Raw genomic sequence first — 22,551 nt, 5'->3', positions numbered from 1 at the left:
TCCTGTTCCGCAGGACACGTTTCTAAGTTTGTTACACGAAATGTAGGGTAAACGGAAACTTAATTGAGTCAGAAGTTCCAAACGGTAGGAAGCGGTTCCAATACGCCCCAAGGTTTCAAAAGGGTTAACGTGTTGCGAGTTTAACTTTCCCTGATTCCCGAAACGGATTACACCTTTCCAAGGTGCGGGTTCTCAATATTACACTGTTACAGGGATTTTGTCAGGTTTTCATCTAAGTTTGGTATAACTCTTTTGGTGACTATGGGTTGTCTCGAGCCCTTCTCGGACTTGGATTATCTCAATTGTTGTTTCTTGGATGAGTTAAGATTCGGTGTTTTGTTTGCCACATGCTTTGGTCCAACGAATAGGGGTATGACATTAGCGGTCATATAGGGTTTCGGAAAGTGCGTGTGAACACACGAGTGGTAACTACTGTTGTAAGAGGGATCTACTAAAAGCGACCATGCAAGTTTGAAACATGTCTTTTGAAGACGTAAATCGTTCGTTTGTTCGGTTCGTCTGTTTGTGGGTGGTACGCGGTACTCATGTCTAAGCGGGTCTTCAAGGTTTCTTGTAAAACTAGAGGCGAAACGAGTAATTCGATACGGGATATTTGACAAAGATACTCCGTGTTGGAATAGAATCTCTTAAGATATGTTTGAACAAGTCAGTTAGGGTTCGAGAAATGTTCGTTAGGACTATTCACCCTCGTGGCGAATACTTATGTAATATGAGGAGTTTCTCTATCCATGGAGAAATGTTACAAGGAGTTTCTTTAAACGGAAATGCGAACGGTAAAGATAGTAGTGAAATGAGGACTTAGAATAGGATGAGTTTACATCTCGAGGTTGCTATAACGTGCCTCTAGTTGTCAAAAGTTGAAGTCTGAAAGAGAAACGAGGTAGTACACGTAGTTGTATAGTTCGGGGTTGAATAATAGTTGACCGATTATCAGAAACACAAGGGCGTTAAGTCAAAGAAGAGTGAAGTATCGTTGGATTGTGTGTTGTCTTAATTTCCAGTAATATCAGACGGTAACGGTGAAATAACAGAGGTATGTAGTGTGGTACGTGATGACAAGAATATTGATCGGATCCACAATTTAGTATTCGAATTCTTCGTGCAAAATAACGAATTTCCGTCCCGTTGATTTCGAGTCGAGGGAGTATGCCTTTCGGCGTCCAAGTAGAAATATTTCCATATTTGAGTCCCATCTGGTGTTGTACGAATTTAGCTAGAAATGTTGGTGTGAAGAATCACGCTCAAGGTTCGATCGCGGAGAGATTAAAGTCGTGTAATACGAGAAAAGTCAGAAATGAATCTTCGGTAACAACCGGTGAGATCTAAGATTTTTACGAATACAAGTCTGAGTTGGGAGAGTTTCCTGATTACATGTGGCTTGATTTCGAGATTGATTGTAATGCCTTGACCATTAACTTCATGGTCTAGAAAATTGGACTTCGTTCAACAGAAATTCTCACTCGGAGAATTTGGTATAAAGTTGCTCTTTTCTCAAAAGTTCGAGCGTAAGATGGTGATGTTGTTCGTTTTCCTTCTTTACTTAAATAAGTTAAGATGTCATCTATAAATACGATAACAGATTAGTCTATATGAATTTGCATACGCGGTTCAAGAGGTTTATGGATACGGGCGAGCCCTAAATAAATCAAGCGGTACTAAGAGAGATTTACAACTAACGTTGCGAGTTCGGAAAGTGGCTTAGGAGACATCGTCTCACTTAACCCCCAATTGATGATAACCGGAACGGAGGTCGATTTGGAACATACGGGATTCGTGCAAATAATCATGAGGTCATGGATGCGAGGGAGAGGGTATCGGTTTCCAACCGAAAATTACTCAGTTCACAATAATCTATACAAGATGATGGGGAAACATATTTTTTTTTTTTTTTTTTTTTTTTTTTTTTTTTTAACGAATAGGTTCCGAGCTCCCTAGTTCTATAGGTGTCAAGTCAAAAGTCTTAACGTATATCCTCCAATAAAATTTATAGGCACACAATATTTTCCGTCGGTTACTTAAATCGTCTAAGTAGTATCTGGGGGAAAGAGGTGGAATATAAAGAGCACGAGTCAAATCCTTGGTTATAAAACGTCTAACGGTACTCGAATCGAATAAGTATGAAATATACGGTTTGTTGTGAAGAAACGTACCCGTTACTAGTCCATCGTCGTTCCGGGCATCCTTGGTGTCGATGTCGAAGGTTCAACGGCGTGCGTTGGGGTTGATTTTCTTATTTGGGCACACATTCCTAAAATGACCCAGTTGGCCACATTCGAAGCAAGCACCCGTTCTGTGTGCGTTGGGCACCTTTCGAGCGACGGGTCCTTGGCGCCGGTGGCGAAACCTGCCACATCCTTCAAAGTGATGCTTGTGGCATTCGTCACAAAAAGGCAGTTTTCCGGCATAGCCTTTCTTGTCGTTGGAGGTAAAAGGCTTCTTGGCGGGGTTGTTGTTATTGTTGTGGTTGCTTGATTGAGAGGCTTCCCATGTTCTTTTGTTGTTACTCGGGTGGTTCTTAACCATTGGTGCTGGTGCTTCCATTTCATTCACCGTTTCTAAGGCTTGGCGGGCCATTGTTAAAGCCTCTTGTAGGTTAGTGGGTTGAGATGTCATTACCTTGTGTTGAATGCTCTTAGGGAGGCCATCCATGTAAAGTTCGACTCTTAGGGATTCGGGAGTCATGAGAATTGGACACATCGAGACTAGTTCGGTAAACCGTTGATTATAAGCCTTGAGGTCATTTCCGGCCGTTTTTAAATTCCTTAGACCCTGTTCGAGCCTTCGAGTCTCGTCGCGCGGGAAGTATTCGGTGATCATTCTTTCTCTTAATTCGGTCCAAGAGAGTGTGTGGGCTTCATCGCTTCCCACTAATTGTACATACGTGTTCCACCATGAGAGAGCAATACCGGTGAAAGTGAGGGTGGAAAATTTGACCTTATCTTGGTCTCGACAACCGCTTGTGTTAAAAACGGTCTCCATCTGTTCAAACCATCGGGTGAGAGTAACCGGTCCCCCGGTTCCATCGAAAGTGGGAGGATTGTACTTCATGAAGTTCTTGTAGGAGCAACCTTCGATTGAATTACCGGCTCCATGATTGTTGTTGTTAGAAAAGTGATCGGCCACGGCCGTACCCACGGCGGTGGTTATCATTCGTTGAAGAGCTTGTTCTAGAGTTTCGAGAGGAGTATTGTGTTGACCTTGGTGAGCCATTGTTCCTTCATGAGACAAGAATATCGTTGGTTAGTATTTTCAACAATACTAACCGTGGCATGGAATAAGGATAGAGAGAAAATTTTCCTTGACTCGCCTTAAATTCTCTATGTCATAATGTCGGAACGTCCATGTGAATCACCGTAATATAATCCCGGAAATTATATTACCCTGATTCTCATGTGCATTTAACATTACTTCATAAAGTCAAGGTGGCGCACCAACAAAATTTATCAACGTAAGATCAAGATCGAATACGAGTTAGATATGATAGAAGAGTTCGAGTATAAATGCACAATTAGTCAAATAATTCCTACTTCAGTCTATATGCCGGTTGTAGTCTAGATTCACCTATGTACCCTATGACTCGGGGTGAACACAAATGAACTCTAAATCCCTACAACCAAGGCTCTGATACCACCTGTAGCGACCCCGACAAATCGTCAAGTGACGGCGTCGGCTACGTGGGTCCCATTACCTGATTATAAGTCTTTAAGATAACGTTTGACCAAAATATGTCGCCTTCATTTCAAAATAAAGATTGTTTCAAAGTTTACAAGAATTGTTCAACCAAAAGTTAAGTTACAACGTTAGAGATACGATTGAAATCTAGGCGACACGGTTTAAAGTAAAGTCAAAAGGCGCTCCATGAAATGCATGTATACTCGACATCGGATGCAAGTATCAAATAGTAAGCGGAAGCATGTATCATGTATCGTTCAAGGACCTGAGAAAAACATAGAAATCTGTCAACGAAAACGTTGGTGAAATCATAGGTTTAAGTAAGTAAGTACAAGTGAACCACAAGATTTGCATCAATGAAATAATAGTAATACATTCCAAAAGTTTGTTTCACGAGCACCCAATTATCAAAGCTTAACATTCCTTCCATTGTATACCCCATCACTTAGTGCTAGAACAAACACTGATTCTCGAAAATATATTTCATCCGTAGACGGTAGCGAACCGTCAAAGATGAGGGTTGTCAACCCATATGGCCATATAACATAAGTTCTCGCTTACACCCGGCAAGTGTAACTAATGATAATCGAATTGAGGATTTTGTTCTAAACTCGTATGTAGAATGTTTGTTTTCCCGTTCTTGTGTTCACTTAGTTCAAAAGAATCGTTTATGTTTTCTCATCCCAATATAAGTTCAAAAAGAGTAAAAGTGGGACTATGATCTCACCTTTGATTGCACGAGTATAAATGTACTTCACAAAGTAAACGTGTGCATGAATGTTGCTTAGCCTTGACCTAAACAAATAAGTTGTATCAATTAACCGGTTACGACACAAGGTCGGGTGAAATGTGTTCAATTAGTCCTATGGCTCAATACGACTTGAATAGTATAGCATGTGAATCACGTTGTCAAGTTTCATGCAAGAATTACGTACAAAAGCATGTTAGAACGATTGTATAAAAGTTTGGTTAAGTTTGACTAAAAGTCAAACTTGGTCAAAGTCAACAAAAAAGTCAACGCGTTCGGGTCGGGTCCCGAACTATTTTTCTATGCTAAATATTCATATACAAGTATATTAGAACAAGTTTCATGTGAATCGGAGGTCCGTAGGTCATCAAACATTTCACGTGAAATGGGACGAGGAGGTCAGAATCTGACCAGGCACATCTGCGCGCCGCGCGGGGATGGGGCGCGCCGCGCCACCATCTGTGCAGGTCTGTTTCTGTTTTTCACAAGTATGCACGAGCTAAAAACCAAATAACCACATTTTATGATCCGTAATCAATTAGAACATGTATCTTATATCATCGGAAAGGTAATTTGACGAGGAAAACACCTAGACACATTTCATCAAGCAATTCAACACTTACAACAACCCAAAACCGCATTAAACGTTCATAATCAAAGTTTCAAGTTCTAAAAACGCATTTCATGATTCGGGCAACCAATTTACATGTATGATATGCCGTTTCAAAGGTAATCAAACACACATTGCAACTAAACACTTATCAACAACAATTCATAGCATTTGATGCACCAAAAGTTCATATAAAGCTTATCAACCCTAATCCAAAATCACCAAAATCACTAATCAAGTTTATGAAGCTTTACAAATCAACCTACGCATCAAAACGAAGCTAGTGATACTAGTAACACAATTAAAACATGAACTTTAACAATCAAACAACATTTAATCTTCCAAAATGCAAGATTAAGCAAACTCATTTCAAATGTTCAAACTAGTTACTCAAAACAACAAATCGAGCAAGTAAATCATATATTCATGCTAGACACGAGCCATAGACACTAACTAACACCATTTCAAATCAAAAACACGAATTTAGAGAAATCTAGAGTTTTAGAAATGTTACCCAAAATCGATGAAGTTAGTATCAAATCGTAGAGAATGAAGAGAGGATCACGAAAATGTAATCGGATTTGTTGTGAGCTTCCAAGATTGAATTTAGATGATGAATGAATGGAATGGGTTTGTGTGTGTGTTCTTGAGATGGAGAGAAAAGAGGTGAGGGAGATGATGGAATGAAAAATGGGTTGACTAGTTGACCTAGTCAACTAGTTTGCCCATTTGGCAACTCCGGTCCCTCGAGTTTCAAAGCGGGTGCGGGATTTAACCGATCGAATATTTTAAGTTACACGGGAGTACGGGAGATATTGAAATCCGATAACGAGAATATTTAAAACGTTACATAACAAAGGATACGAATCTAGATACGAAGGGTATTATTTAAAAAGAAAAAGACGGGCGTTAAAATAATTTAACGGAAAAATGCGGGATGTTACATTTGCAGCAGTAATTGGAAATATTGAAGGCCCAAAAGGATGAAGGGGCTCCAGCCCGTTACTGTTTACATCCACAGCCAAACACCGCACAATTTTATAGATTGGTAATAGGCTTACGTAATATACAAGCCCAAAGTGGTGTGTTTAGCCCAAGTTGCTTTAAACAATTAAAAGGTATCGGGTTTTTCTCCAAGAACCCTTACGAAATAAAAACAGCCGACAAAATAGAAAGAAAAAAAAATAAACCAGTGGGTTATCTGCTGTAACTTGTCGGCCACCATAAAGAAGAAAAAAATAATAATAACGTCACGTAATCAGCTTGAACTATATCCATTTTGCAGAATGCATATTCAAATATAGTAATTGTGTGGTGTTTGTGGATATGCTAGATCAGAAACATACGTATACAAGCTGCAGTAGCAGTTTAGTATGGTGGTTGTTATGAGTCGTTATTGAACGAAACAGAGGCAGATCGAAACAGTAACATCTTAAAGTTATTCGATGATGATTTAATGGTGGATTATAGTGATTAAGTGGTGGTGATGTTGATGGATAGAATTCGAGCAATAGCAACGATTTACAAATGAGTTTTGGGTTACAACCGAAAAGTACATCAGCATTTATATGATCGAATAACCTGGTTGAATGGTGGTTTGACCTTTACTTTGATTAGAAAACATGAAACTGAGGAAGTAATAGTTATCTCATAGGTGGTGGTTTCTTGTTTAGTGGGTTGAACTCGATCGGCAAACAGAATAGCAACAACAAATGGGAACACAAGATGACGGTTTACTAGGTTAATCGGTTTCATAGTCATGGTGGTAATTTGGGTGATGTTCGATCTACAAAACAGAAACGTAAACATGGCAGCAGTAGTTGATCGCACTGGATGCAGAATAGCAAGTGTGTTTGTTGATGGTTTCAAGATAATGAGTTTCCATGATGGTGGTTATGGGTTTTGGTCTGAAACAGTAAACATATGTAGTCGATACTAGATAGAAAGAGATTGAGTGATGTGACCACAGTGGGTTGTTTTGAAGGTGAAGGTGATCGGTCGATGGTGGTGATTGGATGGTGGTTGTGGAGATGACCGATGATGGTCTAGTGGTGGTGATGTGCAAATGAATGTGGCGATGCTCACGGTTGTAGAACTAGAATAGGAAGATGGTGATCGATGATTCTTGAGGTGGTGGTGTTGCGGTTGTAATGGCCGCCAGTGGTGGAGGTTGTGAGGTGGTCACTTGATGGTGGCGGGTGGAATGAAGGATGGTAATAGATCAAGTGCAAATGTGGTTGTATATATTCATATGTAATGAATATGTATATGTATAACTTAGATGCTTATTAAAAACAAAAAAAAAACAAACAGTGACCTTAATCATAATTTCACACTCGTGGATTTAATAAACTATTACCTGCCGACACTTTATCACGGACGGGGTTTCGTATCCCGTTGATAATCAGTGGCGAATAAAATTCTTCAGAAAAATTCCATATTTTTAAATTAACTATATATATTTATTTTGGTCATTATGGTATAAAATTCGATCATTAACTATTTAAAATTATTAAACAAAAATTAACTCACTGTCCACTCCCAATTCTGGGTAAAATATAAAAAGTGTTAAAACTAAATAATTAGATCATAAATACACTTTTAATAAGCCTATAACTTATATAACTCATTTTCGGATCACCTTTTATTTTAAAATTATATAAGTTTGAATTTAACTTGCTTAATATCAATCGAAACATCAAACGAGTATTACAAGCATTTAATATTTATTTTTAATATACTTTATTTATATATAGAGATATATTTTAAATAATAATTATTATAATATCCTATCTTTATTTTATTAATTTTTAATAACAACAACATATAATACTTCAAATTATATTTCGAATTATTATTTATATATACATACACATATATCTATTTACAATTATTTGTTCGTGAATCGTCAAGAGCAGTCGAAGGTCAAATGAATACATGAACACAGTTCAAAGTTTTTGAGACTTCAACATTACAGACTTTGTTTATCGTGTCAAAACCATATAAAATTGAGTTTAAATTTGGTCGAAAATGTTCGGGTCACTACAGGTTGGTGAAATTGTTTTGTTTATCCGATGTTCTTCTTATGAATGATTTTTACAGCAGTGAGCAGACCTGCACAGATTGTTTTCGAAATATGAGTATCTTGTGATCTATTAAATTAATGAAAATGGTTGATTATGATAAACTAATGAACTCACCAACCTTTTGGTTGACACTTTAAAGCATGTTTATTCTCAGGTATGAAAGAAATCTTCCGTTGTGCATTTGCTCATTTTAGAGATATTACTTGGAGTCGTTCATGACATATTTCAAAAGACGTTGCATTCGAATCGTTGAGTTCATCAAGATTATTATTAAGTCAATTATAGTTGGATGTATTATGAAATGGTATGCATGCCGTCAACTTTCGATGTAAAGAAAGTTTGTCTTTTAAAAACGAATGCAATGTTTGTAAAATGTATCATATAGAGGTCAAATACCTCGCAATGAAATCAACTATTGTGAATCGTTTATAATCGGTATGAACGGGTCCTTTCAACATAAACCAATTATGCTATTCGAAAACAGCAGTCACATTTCCGTACGACAAGTCGTCCGGAACAGTATTTCTTTTTTTAAAATAACTATCAATAAAATAAGCATTATTTTATTATTATTTATTTCCAGACGACTAGTCATCTGGAAAAAGTCATCCATGGAACAGCCTCGTAAAATTTTAATATATATATTTCTGGACGACAAGTCGTCTGCATGTGTCGTCCACAATCATCATAGTTGAAAGTCAAAGTGGGTCCCTCGATCGTCCGGGAAAAAGCCACAAGTCGTCCAGAAAAACCTTCTAGGACGAACCTTTGCGGACGACTTTGTGGGGATGATTTGTCATTCGGGAAGAGTTTTCGGGACGAGATAGCATCCGGAAAAAGCCAAAAAACGGTCCGGAAAAGTGTGTTTTGTAGTAGTGACTTCAATATACTTTTTTATTTGGAAATATATTTTCAAATCTCTTCAAAACTCTCGAATCTCTTTCCCTGAAGCCTCCTATCAAGTAAAACATGTTAGTCAACTTTCTATTGAATGGAGCGATGAGGGCAACTACTGAAGCGCGATATGATCTCGGCTGAGGAGTGTATTATCATCATATTAGGACACCAATTAACATATGATCGAGTGACATATATTCATAATTATTTAGTCGGTCCTGTAGCCATTGACTATGGACTGATCACAACATAATATGGGGTGTTCAAATTCGAATAAAGGTGAATACGATAATGACTCTTAAACTTGAGTGTTTGGTACAAAGTTAAAAGGGATTTCAATTTTCATGAGGAACAAAGATTGACATACATGGTTTACAAGTGCGAGACTTTTATTTAAAATTACCAACATTTAACATGTTCACCAGGTTGCGTATCATGACCATGATTGGTCTGTGATATGTTAATACTTTTATTGCGGAATCGTGTAAAAATAGGGTTGTATCATGAGAACAAACGAAAACGAAAATATTTGTTTAATGAAATTGTATCAAACAAAAATCCAAATTTCATATTATTGTTACCGGATACGCTTAACAGAGAAAATGTTACTCCTCGGCCTTAAATCTATCGGTCAGTATATCATTAGAGATAGAGTTCTTTTAGACCATTAAAAAAAGTATATAAAATAAATAAAAATAACTAAATGGTAAGATGTAAAACAGTGAAAAGTTAAGTAAAAATCAAATATATAGTATAATAATTATATTTTTTAACTCGTGTGTTTTTGTTTGAGAACGATAAAATTGGGACGAAAAGGAGTAAACTGTTAAACCATCCCTACACTTTATTATTATTTTTTTCCTACAAATATTATCGTAACGCTTGAAGAGTTGTCGTCAAATATTTCTATTACACTTTCTAAGAAGTCTGAGTTACAATAAGTCTAACATATGTAATGAACAGAGTCAAAATAAGAGCATTGCCTAATGTAATTAGAGGTTTTATCGATCTGGTTTGGTACGAGTTTGACTAATTTACAAATTAAACCGGCATCTCCGGTTTTAACATATATTAAACCATATTAGATCAAGTAAGTTGTCTTGCTAGACCGTTTGAGCCAAATTTGACCGATTTGACGTTTTCGATTCTATTTCTTCTTTCTTTTATTTCTACAAAATTTTGTGTATATTTATCTTAATTGGTGCCAAAAGTGGCATAACAAACACTTAATATTAGAAGTCCTATTACATGATAGAACACAATGTATGTTATATTACTTGGATTAGCTTTAAGCTATCATATATTTATTTACAGATGGTTATGAACATATACTTAATGACCTTTTCTTAATTATTACATACAATACAATATTGTTAAATAGCCCGGTCCGGTTTAATAGGCCAGTGGCCAAACAAAATTGTAAACCGGACTAGGTTTTGCGGTTTTAGTAATATTTAAACCAACGGCCAGATCACCAGTACTTAAAACTGAACCGAATCAACTAAATCTATACATTTCGGCCGGTTGTTGCGATTTGACGATTTTGTGAATACCTTGAATAGAATTAGTTATTTCCTTATATTGTGTGGGGGCTATAAGAAGAATAATCTTTAGGAAGTACGGCATCCTATTCTTCTACGAATTAAAACGGACCACTGTAACAATAAAATCGTAGATTTACAAGGGACCAAAACCACGGAAGATTTAGCATGTGCATGCTACCCCAAAGGTGCATGTAACCCGGCCCGGGCCCTGGTCCTGCGAAGTTCTTCACATCTAGCCCTAATTCCAATCACATGCAACCATGGACCATTTACCATTTACCATCACGGCTCATATATATGTACGATACCATATACACCTTTAAAACTTTTTATTTATAATAAAATGAAATGGATTTATTTAAACGTAACATCAAGGGCTATGGTTAATATTTGAAGACATGCTTAATTAATTTTATATATAGTAACTAGTATATAACTACTACAATAACTTTTTAATAACCACTCCACTAATTATTATGGACCTATCACTTGTTCATAAATCATTTTTTTAGCATAATATTAGGACTATCTTTTAAAAAACTCATACATCAATAAAATAAGATTGATCGATATATTATTATTATTATTATTATTATTATTATTATTATTATTATTATTATTATTATTATTATTATTATTATTATTATTATAATCGATAGAAGAATTAATAATATAATAATAATTATTATTGCTATTATTAATGATTAATAATATAATAATAATAATAATAATAATAATAATAATAATTATTATTATTATTATTATTATTATTATTATTATTATTATTACGAATACATTTTTTTCCTAGTAAGAGAATAATAGCAAAATGATGATTTGGGAATTGCACTATTTGACTCTTTGATGAGGCAGTGTACCTTGTGGATGTCAGGTGCAAATTGGACCATTTGGTTAATTCACAATAAACTTGAGTATGACTCGGATTCAACAAGTTCGATTTTTTTTTTCTTTCTAAATTGTAGATATTATAAACGAGCTACGCTCGCTAGGGAAGCAAAACACAATAAATTATAATGGTTTCATAAATCAAGATCCCAACGTAAAGAAACATTACTTCTACTACAAATCCAATAAAAAAACACACAAATAGAATCAAACAAAAACTCTTTCTCCATCGATCGGCTGACAAAATATAATCATTCCGGAACCTCCAAAGATGCCAAATAGTAGCCGTAGCTATCACAAACAAATGGTTCTTAGCATCGAAAGAATAAAGGCAATTATCGAACCAATTCACCCACTCCATCCAAATGTCGAAAAATGACACTTGAACCCATGTACATAATGTACTCCATAAAGCCACATCTACCGAGCATGAAAACAACACATGCAATCGACTGAATCCCGTGAGCAAAAAGAGCACATCGAATATCATCGATGTTCATACCACGTCAAGAAAAATGAGTCTCCTTGTAGCACATGTAATAGGAAAACATTAACTTTTCGCGGGATGATTTTTAGCCACCTTGTAGCAATATCCGAAACAGGTAAAGAACATCATCAATATAAGCACGTGTGAAATTAACATGAATAATAACATCATCAGAAATCGACCAATCCCATGAGTCTTCGCGATACGATAATTCAGTGAGGCCCACATGATCAATCAAATGTTGTAGCATCGCCTGGTTTCGTGGACCAATCTCCGGACGAGCCCAAGCCCATATCCAACCAACATTACTATGACAATCGGGCAGAAAACTTTCATTATTGGTCGCAAGGTAAAATAAACGCGGAAACTTTTGATGTAGCAAACCATCATGTAAGACCTTAAACCCAAGTGTACAGGTGTACATAAACGTCGAATAATCAAACTGAAGTAAACTGAAACTGACAGACTGTGAGTGAGCTTGTGCGCGCTGCGCACAAGCAGTGGTACGCTCCGCGCACAGGCAGTGGTACGCGCCGCGCACCTAACCTGCGACAGAATTCTGCTTTGTGCTATTTTGAGTTAAATGAAGGGCATTTTGGTCTTTTCACTTGAGGCCGGATGTGTAGCCATATTATCAGTTTGGGATCCAATTTTGGATCATATTTCACATCCACAAACACTCCCATTTCATCTAGAGAGAGAGATTTCTAGAGAGAGATTTGGAGATTTGGGAAAGAAGGAGCTTGAATCGATCAAAAGCTCGAGTGTTAAAGTTGTTCATCTCGCTCCTAGCTACGTTGTGGTAGTATTGGTAAGTTTTAACTCTGAGTTTTCATAGTTTGATTATTGTTCATAATTGGGGTTTTGATTTGAGTGTTCTTGAGTAAACCCACTAGTTGATAAATAGGTGATTGAGCTAGTAAATGGTGTTGATGACCATTGTTGGTGGGTTTTGGGTTGGATGATGAAATTGATTAGTTGATAATCATGTTAGGGTGTTAATATCACTAGTTAACTTAGGTTATAAGTGATTAATTGTGTAAGCTTGCAAAATGGATGTTTTGACTTGAGATTAGGTCAAAATGAGTTTTATGTATATTGATGCAAGTAATATGTTTCGATGATGAAACCTTGAGTAAAATGAGTTGTTGGAACATAATCACTAGTCGATTGTGATTATGGGTGTTTCGGGTGAGATTTGACTTAGTCAATTGGAGGTAAGTGCTAATGGGTCGAAATTGCACTTATGGTGTTTTGGGCATAAGCTAGAGTGTTTAGCTTATTTGTTTGTGAATTACTTAGGTGATTTGCATTTGGACGATTAGGAGCTCAAGCGGGATTGCTTTTCAAGTAACCGAGGTGAGTGGAATATTTATACGTTTATGTATATAATTTGGTTGCTTGCGTGCAACGTAGTAAGTGTTATCAGGTAGGATACGCTTTTCGTGGGCCACATTTGGGTTGGGGAAAAATATAGTGAGTGGTATCCGTATGGATAGCTCTTCGTTGGCTATATTTGGTTTGCGTTATGTGGTGAGTGATATCCGGAAGGAATGACTCTTTGTCGACCACAATTGGAAGTGAGGCATGTGATGAGTGATTAATGTTTGACCTATCGCTCTTCGTCGGTCACATGTGCGTGTTTGGTTATGTGGCGAGTGAGTAATGTTTGACCTATCGCTCTTCGTCGGCCACATGTATGTGTTGGGGTAAGTGGTGAGTGTTATCCGTTTGGGGATTCGCTCTTCGTTGGCCACTTATCGTAGGATGGTAAGCGGTTTCGCTTTTCGTCGGTCATCTATGTGATTGAGGTAAGTGTTAACGTTTCGGTTGCACTTTTCGTCGGCCTCATGGTGCGTAGTGGTGAGTGGTTAATGATTTTGACCTACCGCTCTTCGTCGGCCACGTACGCGTTGCGATGGGTGGTGAGTGATTAATGTTTGACCTATCGCTCTTCGTCGGCCACCATCGAGTCGAATGTCGACATTGTGTATATTGGGGTGTGTAAGTTTTTTTTAGCATTGTAAGTTGATTATTCGATTATTGCGGCTTGCTAATGATAATGCGTTGTTTGTGTAGGTGTATGCAAGTGGTTGAATTATGTATGTATGCGCATAAGTATTGCATTCACTAAGCATTAACTTACCCTCTCGTTGTTTACATTTTTAGGTTCGGAGGCGGACGTGGCAAGGGTATGCTCGGGATTAGATGATTTTCCCTTTCGATGCTTGTTTGGGTTACTTTTGATTTCGACTTAGGATTTGATAGTTTATCCCCAAACATCATGCTCGTAGTTTTGTTTGGAACTTAAACTCATGTAGTCGAAAACTTGTATTTTGTACGAAAGTCGTAAAACTGACGATGTGGGCCCGGTGTCGTAAAACTTGTTTTATTATTGAAACGTGTTAGTTTTACATATTATAATGTGTTGTGAAAGTCATTTCGTCTAAAAGTGTCGGGAAGTGGGAGATCTTTAAACGAAAATAGGAAAATCTGGACAGCGGGCTGTCAGGCCTTGTGCGTGGCGCGCACAACCCCTTACTGCAAATAAAAAAAAAATTGATGCGTAATCGGTTGGATAACGAGTTGGGTCGTTACACATCACCCCTCCAATTATCTGTTCAAAATGAACCGATCTATCATCGCCCATTTTGACGGGCTTAACATTCTTAGATAGAACAACAGACCTCTTTACATTTTCCAATGTTGATAAAATATTAGACAAACAGTGGAATCAAATTGTTTCAAACATAATCGATCCCCGCATTCAGCCCAAAAATAGAATGAATAACAACGATTAACCATTTCAAAATTAATAAGTTAAATTCAAATTCAATTTTTCTTTTTGTTTTTTTGTACTTTGATTATACTACGATTTTTTATAACCCAAATCGAATCAAATTTAAATTTAATTTGTGATTCTAATTTTGAAAATTGAATTTGAATTCAATTTCGATTTCAATTTTAATTTTAAAATAATTTAAAACCGAACTAAATGATCACTCTTCTTTTGGCAATGTTAAATTAGTCCTTTTTTGACACTAACCTGTCGATGGACAGGGTTCTTCCATTTCAAGAGTTGCACATTAAGCTGCAAATGGTGTACATTCAGTGATCTCATCTACCCATCCATTTGTCACCAAATTATAGATCAGTAGTGGGTCTTGAATAGTAGGCCCAAATCCAATGATTGAAATAAATGCATTTTAGCTTAGATTGTTAGACCTGCATGTGGGTCACTTTGTTTAGAGGTCCTAACCCCTTCCCCTCTCCCACCCTATCCCTACCCCATTCCATACGGCTATGGGTGTGGTCTCCCCTTCGATTACGATATTTGCAGTCAATCAAATTAGATCATTTTGTTACAATTTTCCAGCTGATAATTAATTACTTTAGTGACGCCTTCCCCATTGCAAAAATTAAATTATAACGCCACTAATAAAAGTTATACGTAATACAATCAAAGGAGTAATGGTAAAGCGGTATCGAATTAACCATGTTCAAGTCTAAGAATGAATATATCCGTGCAAAATTGTAGATATTTGCAGTTAGGTTTCTGAGTTTTTTGTCTTTAAAAAAAGAGAGTTGATTCTTACACCACTTAATTTTTGCCATACACCACTAAAAATTATTTTTGGACCATTATACCCTTCATCACACTAAAACTAATTCGCCTAAATTTTTAAAATCGTTCAACCAATATCAGATGAAAAAATAAATATATCCAGTAGCTCAAGTGACTAAAACTATGCACGTTTCATTTGATTGTTCAAAGATAATATAAACAAGTGTCTGCAACAATTTAATCAATTTAATCTCTACTTTAACTTTTTTCCGGCAAAAAACTGTGAAATTAGATATAGAAGACTTTCATCCAATAATCGAACAACACTAAAGATTACAATTACAAATGGTGTAGAACTTGAAATTACAACTTACCATAAACTTCAAACCACAAAGTAAACACAATCAAAAACTAACCGCAAACTAAACAAATAAACATCTAAAGATAATTTTAAGAACAATAAAACCTGCACGATCTTTGACGTTCTTTTGCTTCGATACGGCCCATCATATTTATTAACATATATTTATTAACAGATTATTATCAACACAACTATTATTTGAATTGGAGACACTATGAAGATAAAAAGACGATCGCTAATTTTTTTTGATAAAGTGATAAACAAATTAGTGGCAAAAAATTTGTAGTTTAACGCCACAAATAGTTATGTATTTAATCTAGGGTTCATACAAGTTAGGTAGAAAGTTGTTTACGGCGTACGGTGGAAAGGGTTTTGATATTAGGGAAATAAGAAAGGACGCTCATTAGTTAATAAAGGGTATAATGGTCCAAAAACAATCTTTGGTGATGTATGGCAAAAATTAAGTGGTGTAAGGATCAACTCCCTTAAAAAAAAGGTTACATGTAATACTACTGTATTATATATTTATATTAGTTGAATTAGAGATCTATCTAAAAAAATAATTATTTACCCATAATCAATGATGTAAAAGTCACAAGTCGAGGACTAATATGTCGGGACCTTGCAACGACTAATCAATTAAGTCATTGACCAGATAAGATAACTTTGACTTTGACTTTGACTTTGACTGTATTTGACCTATTTTGAATGATTTAGGTCGAATAAATTCAAATAAATCCGATGAAATTGAACTTTAATTTTGACTGAATATATTGACCAAACGGAGACTAGTTGAGGACTAATCGAACTACTTCAAGATTCCGACTAGTTGAAGTCTAATCGGCTTATTCAAGAGACTTTTACAACTATGTCCTGATTCTACAAGTGAAAATCAAGGTTATACTATTTGCATATACACACATCAACACAAGTGAACTTGCTTTAGAAGTTATTACATCACTATAAAATTATGTGTTGGTGATTTTAGTGTCATCCGACATTCATTTTAGTGAATTGGAATTTACTTGAATGCAAAGGTTAGCTTGCTATACTTAATAACGGGTTCGGAGAGTGTGGAGTACACGCTCGTAAAAGTTGGATACTAACTGTCGCGCAAAATGCAGGGGTCAAGGGGGTTGCGCCCCCTTGCGGGGTCCAAGGGGCAGAATACTAGCCAAGTGTTATACACTTTCGTATAACAGCTTTTCCCGCTTAAATGAAAGGTCACAACCTTTCAAGTACTAACTGCCAATATATCAGTTTTTTGCAAACGATTTTGGCATTATGCATTCAAACCAACATGGCCACAACACAGAAAACACACAAACTCTCTAATTCGTGATTTTGATTTCTTCTTGCCTGGAAACTAAATCGTTCTTGTCTTATCTCAGTTAGGATTTCGTGTTAACCCGAGGCTTGTGAGCGGCGAGATACTTAATTAGAAAAGTATTTCACGATTCAGGAACCAATCCGATTATCTGTTTTCATACCCGATTTTCTACACTATGTCCTTATTCTATAAGTGAAAATGAAGGTTATATAACCATATAGTATTATACCGGTTCATATTAACATATACACACATCAACATAAGTAAACTTGTACTGCATCAATATAAAATTATATTTTCAATAACAGTATTTTTGAGATCTCTTGTACGGAGTAATTAATAAAGTCCACAAAGGAATACAAAACAACAAGAACCTCAAATCGGTCCCGTATCTTTGATCAATTATTTTCGGGATATTGACAAACCATAAATAGAAAGTTTATAGGTCAAATTGATTATAGATTGTTTTCTACATTAATATTTCTATATTCAAGTACTTTAGAAGTTATAAGTTTGGAAGATGCCTGACATATATATTGCCATCTAAAACTTTTCAAGATTCTACCATCAAATTAGGAGCTTTATTATATTTAATATTTTCCTAATTGAAACAAGAAAAAGACAAGAACATAAAATAGCACATATTTAATTAATTTAACCTAGCTAGTTACGGAGTATTAGCTAATCAACGAAAACAAGCTAATCTAGAACTATATATACATATACTACATTTTATGTACATTTAGCAAATTTAAAACATATATCTAAGCTACTAACAAAATCATAGTTGATGCATGAAAGTGGATAGTTAATTTGTTTATAATCAATCTAGATTGTTTTGATCCCTTGTGAAAACTCACATCTTCCATCAGAGGTCCATTGAGCTGCAATGTCTGCAGCAACTCTTGATGCGTCTGCAGACGTACCTAATAAACCTTGTTTTGTAAACCCTACCGCGTATAATCCATTTTTCCCTTTCCATCCTTCTGGAATCGTTTTCTTTGGGAATCCATCTTTCTCCGAGAAAAAATCTGTATCCTACAAATTTAAACTTCTATTTATTGAATTTGTACCAAATATTACTTAATCTTAAATATATATTTGAAATGAAATTATACATACCTTCAACCAAGTGGGAACATTACTGCTGTAACCTGTGGCTAGAATTATGGCATCAAAGTTATCCTTGCTTCCATCTACAAATTCCACAATCTTACAAGCTAGCCTCTTAATTCCCGGGTAAACCTATCCATTCAAGATTTATGTCACAAATTTATCATAGTATTCAATGTTTTTTTTTTTTTTTTCATAACATTAGTTTTGTCATCACCCAGTGGGGAATTAACCATCTTCGCGATCATTTGTCATCCTCATAGGCGTTAGGAGAAAACCCAAATCGCAACAACTCTTGCAGTACAGTTGAAAGTTAAAAAAAACCTTCCGAGTAGCCAATCATTGGCAGTACCGATTAGTGCGCCCGATGACCATCGAACATGCGCCTACTAGAAGAGGACACCAAGCTGACCCCACCTTTTATCACTGAGACTATGCCTCGGTGGTTCATAGTATTCAATGTACATTATATATTTGTGAATGGTAACATTTTATGATACGTGTACATTGCTATAGTGCTATATGACAAGGTAAAAAATTAGTAGATAGGAGTGCACATATAAGTACCTTTATATCCCCGGTTTTAATCTTTGCAAGCGTGCCTACGTCCAACACGGGAGTTTTTCCAGATAAGCGCTTTAGCTCGAGTGGACCGATTGTTGGTCTATGAAGACCAAGATGACTCGTGTCACCGATGAAAAAATGTGAGGCGAAAAGTAAGAGTTGATCGACTATTCGCACAGGTAAATACTTGAGTAACCACATTGATAGTCCAAAAGTTGATGTCCCAAACATCTCTTGTGGCAACACATGCAACTGAAAAAGTTGCCCCATATAGTTAAATAAGCAAATCAAAAATAGGGTTTCAAGTGGATCACTTTTTAGCTGTAATTTTTCAGATTGTTTGAAAATAAAGAGTATCAAAGATAGGCGCATGCAAACGAATTTCAATAAAGTTTGAACGCTAACTTAAAAGCTCAAGCAATTGCAACTTTAATTTGTCCCATATAACCAGCTTTTAACGTAAATCTATCTTACAAAATTGTTAAAATGAATATTTATAATTTACAATTAATCCAACTTTATAAACTTAAATGTATGGTAACTTAACTTGTCAACGTTTAACATATATATATATATATATATATATATATATATATATATATATATATATATATACATATATATATATATATATATATATATATATATATATATATATATATATATATTTATATATATATTGGTAGGATCAAGAGGGAAGTAACCATTCGGGGGAAGCGGGGGGAAACAAAAACTTTTTTTTTTTTTTTTCGTTTTTTGAAAAAACTTTGTTCACGAACATTATAGATGAGATGAAAATATGAACATTTAGTAGAGACACTTTGTGATAAATGTTTTTATTTTGGCGAGAAAACGCTCGAAGAAGTAATATATAACAATTATCGTGTTTTTCGAGCGTATTTTGAGGTTTTAGCTATTGGGGTTTAGATATTAGGGTTTAGATATTAGGGTTTAGAAATTTAGGGTTTAGGGTTTAGATTTAGGGTTTAGATTTAGGATTTAGATTGAGTTTTTAACACGAACGGTTTAGAGTTTAGGGTATAGGGTTTGGTACACCAAACCCTAAACCCTAAACGCTAAACTCTAAATCGGGCTAAATTTTACTTCACAAAACATGAAGAAAAAAAAAACGTTCATATTCTTCACGAGCAATATTATCTTGAATGTTATTTTTGTCGATCGTTTTTCCGCCTAAATAATAACATTCATCACGAAGTGTCTCTTCTAAATGTTCATATTTTCATGTGATCTTGATGCCGGAAAAAAAAATCAAAAAAAACAAAAAAAAAAAAAATTTTTGCTTCCCCCCGATTGGTACTTCCCCATTGATCCTGCCCCTATATATATATATATATATATATATATATATATATATATATATATATATATATATATATATATATATATATTCCCTATATTTAATACTCCGTAATCAAAAACAGTTAAAGAAACATCCTATAAACGGAATGCAAAATCTCCATAGATTTCTGTTATCAAAAGTTTATTTATTTATTAGATTTTGTGCCTTCTTTTTCAAGTACACTATGGCTGTTGTACAATTTTTTTCTTTTTTTTTTTTCTTTCTATTTTTTTAAGGCGACGGTAATGGTTATTGTAGAAGTACATCAATCACTTCAAGAACAAGCAAGAAAGTGAAAGCTCAATGAAATAATTGTCCTAAACATTTACTCGTAATTTAACTAACAATTTTTTTTAAAGGTACGTAAACCTAAATTCGATCTTACACAAACAACTACAAATATTTACCTTTTACTTCTTAAGTAAGACTTAAACCTATATATTCCGTTCCATATATTCCACAAAAGAAAAAAATCATATAAATAAAACCCTAAATCAACTTGGACCAGCGAAGCTTTAGCTTGAGTGGTATTGAGTGAGATTCAACTTGGGGTACTACCAACCCATGATCGATTCTCACTCCAAGCGGAAGGTCTCGGGGGTTTTCCCCACCTACGGTACTGCCAACATCGTCGCGAATTGAGTTTACTCCTGATGTGTGTGTGGTGACATATGATCGTTAACTGGGTGATTACGTTCAAAAAAAAAAAAAAAACCCTAAATCTTCGTGGTGTTTAATGAATTAAACTTAAAATATATATTTAAATGTAATCAAGATTAATAAAACTAAAGAAAATCAATAAATTCTCTCCAAGAAATCTTAATAAAAGAAACCAAGCTAGATTCAAAATATTACAAGACTATAAAACACTTTGGTCATCATCATGCAATTAATAAGAGAAAAAGAGATATAGAAAGAAAAACATACCGAGTCTCTAACCACAAGTGAAGGACAAGCATTAAAATTGCAAAGATCCAAGCAAACTTCCATACCAGAATTACCGCATCCCACAACCAAAACACTTTTATTTTCAAAACCCTCACCACTTTTGTAACAACTAGTATGCACAATTGGTCCATTAAACTCATTACTCCCTTCAAATTTAGGCACAACTTCTATAGCATTCTCACCCGTTGCAACAATTAGCCATCGACTAAAATATTCGTTTACTTTCGTTTTCACTTTCCAAAATCCACACTCAATATCAAATTCTGCACTCACTACTATTGCATTGAAAACCGGCTTCAAATCGAATTTTTTTGCGTACGATTCAAGGTAGGTTAAGAATTGTTGTTTTGTTGGGTAAGTTGGAAAATCTAGAGGAAAAGGCATAAGTGGAAGTTGACAAAATTGTTTTGGAAGATGAAGACGAAGGCGATCATAAGTTTTTGATTGCCATAAAGAAGCTATGCAGTTTGATTGTTCAAGAATTGTGGTGGGGACACCGTGGCTCTTGAGACAAGCCGCAGCGGCTAGCCCTGAAGGACCGGCTCCCACAATGACCGGACCAGGAACCCAAATAGGGTGATCAGGTAAGGTGGCTATGTTTGATGGATCATGAACTTTCTTGAATTCAACTTCTTCCATCATATATCTAGCTAGCTAAATATATACAATTTGTGAGACTTTATATACAAAAATCTGGTTAAATAACTTGGATTTGAATTTAGATTAGGATTAGAATAAAGATAGAGGTAAAAAACGAATTATACATGTTATTAATTTTGAGTATAATGATTCAGGAGATAATTTAGGACGGGATATGGATAAATACGAGGTGAGGAGGAATCAAGAGAACTTATTTGATTCAAATATTTCGGGATTTTAATTTTGATTTTATTGGAAAAAATTAAATAAAAACATATACTCCGAATGTTGTTACTTTTTCAATAGAGGGAATTTAAGTTGTGGGTTATATGGAAGTATATCTGTGACTCACAAATTGTCTCACTCATACACACATATATATATACATTGAAATCTATTAATAATGGAATAGATACACTAGACGAATATTACTCTCTCCGTATCAAATAGTATTCAATAACGTTAGTATTAATATTTTATCAAATCTATAATACAGTTATAATAAAAAAAATCGCTAATAACTAATAATATATGTATCGAAAACATTAGTATTGAATACTAATATGAGCTCGTGCAAGACACGACAATTGTATAAATTAGTATTTGATGACGTTTGTATCAATGTTTATTAATTTTTATTTTTTTGGTAAAGGGGAGTACTCGGAAAATTTTATAAAAAAATGAAACAAATAATGTAACAAGA

General features: G+C 35.2%; 1 protein-coding gene across 1 annotated transcript; it reads right to left on the bottom strand.

Moving 5' to 3' along the window:
* Positions 1-18,052: 18,052 nt before the first annotated feature.
* LOC139846847 (indole-3-pyruvate monooxygenase YUCCA2-like) lies at positions 18,053-21,848 on the bottom strand. The gene is made up of 4 exons (XM_071836390.1): positions 21,189-21,848; positions 18,905-19,153; positions 18,347-18,469; positions 18,053-18,262 (listed from the first exon to the last, which is right to left on the bottom strand). The coding sequence occupies exons 1-4, from the start codon at positions 21,846-21,848 to the stop codon at positions 18,053-18,055; spliced, it is 1,242 nt and encodes a 413-aa protein (XP_071692491.1).
* Positions 21,849-22,551: the final 703 nt, after the last annotated feature.

The sequence above is a fragment of the Rutidosis leptorrhynchoides genome, chromosome 1, assembly GCF_046630445.1.
Source record: "Rutidosis leptorrhynchoides isolate AG116_Rl617_1_P2 chromosome 1, CSIRO_AGI_Rlap_v1, whole genome shotgun sequence".
Classification (NCBI taxonomy): Eukaryota; Viridiplantae; Streptophyta; class Magnoliopsida; order Asterales; family Asteraceae; genus Rutidosis; species Rutidosis leptorrhynchoides.
Note: the sequence above shows the minus strand (reverse complement) of the source record. Positions and strands in the feature narration are given on the sequence as shown.

Coding starts and splice junctions, on each gene's coding strand:
- LOC139846847 (XM_071836390.1), bottom strand. CDS start 21,848: ATGGAAGAAGTTGAATTCAAGAAAGTTCATGATCCATCAAACATAGCC. Junction 19,154..21,188: donor CACTTGTGGTTAGAGACTCG/GTATGTTTTTCT, acceptor CAACTTTTTCAG/TTGCATGTGTTGCCACAAGA. Junction 18,263..18,346: donor ATGTTCCCACTTGGTTGAAG/GTATGTATAATT, acceptor TTAAATTTGTAG/GATACAGATTTTTTCTCGGA.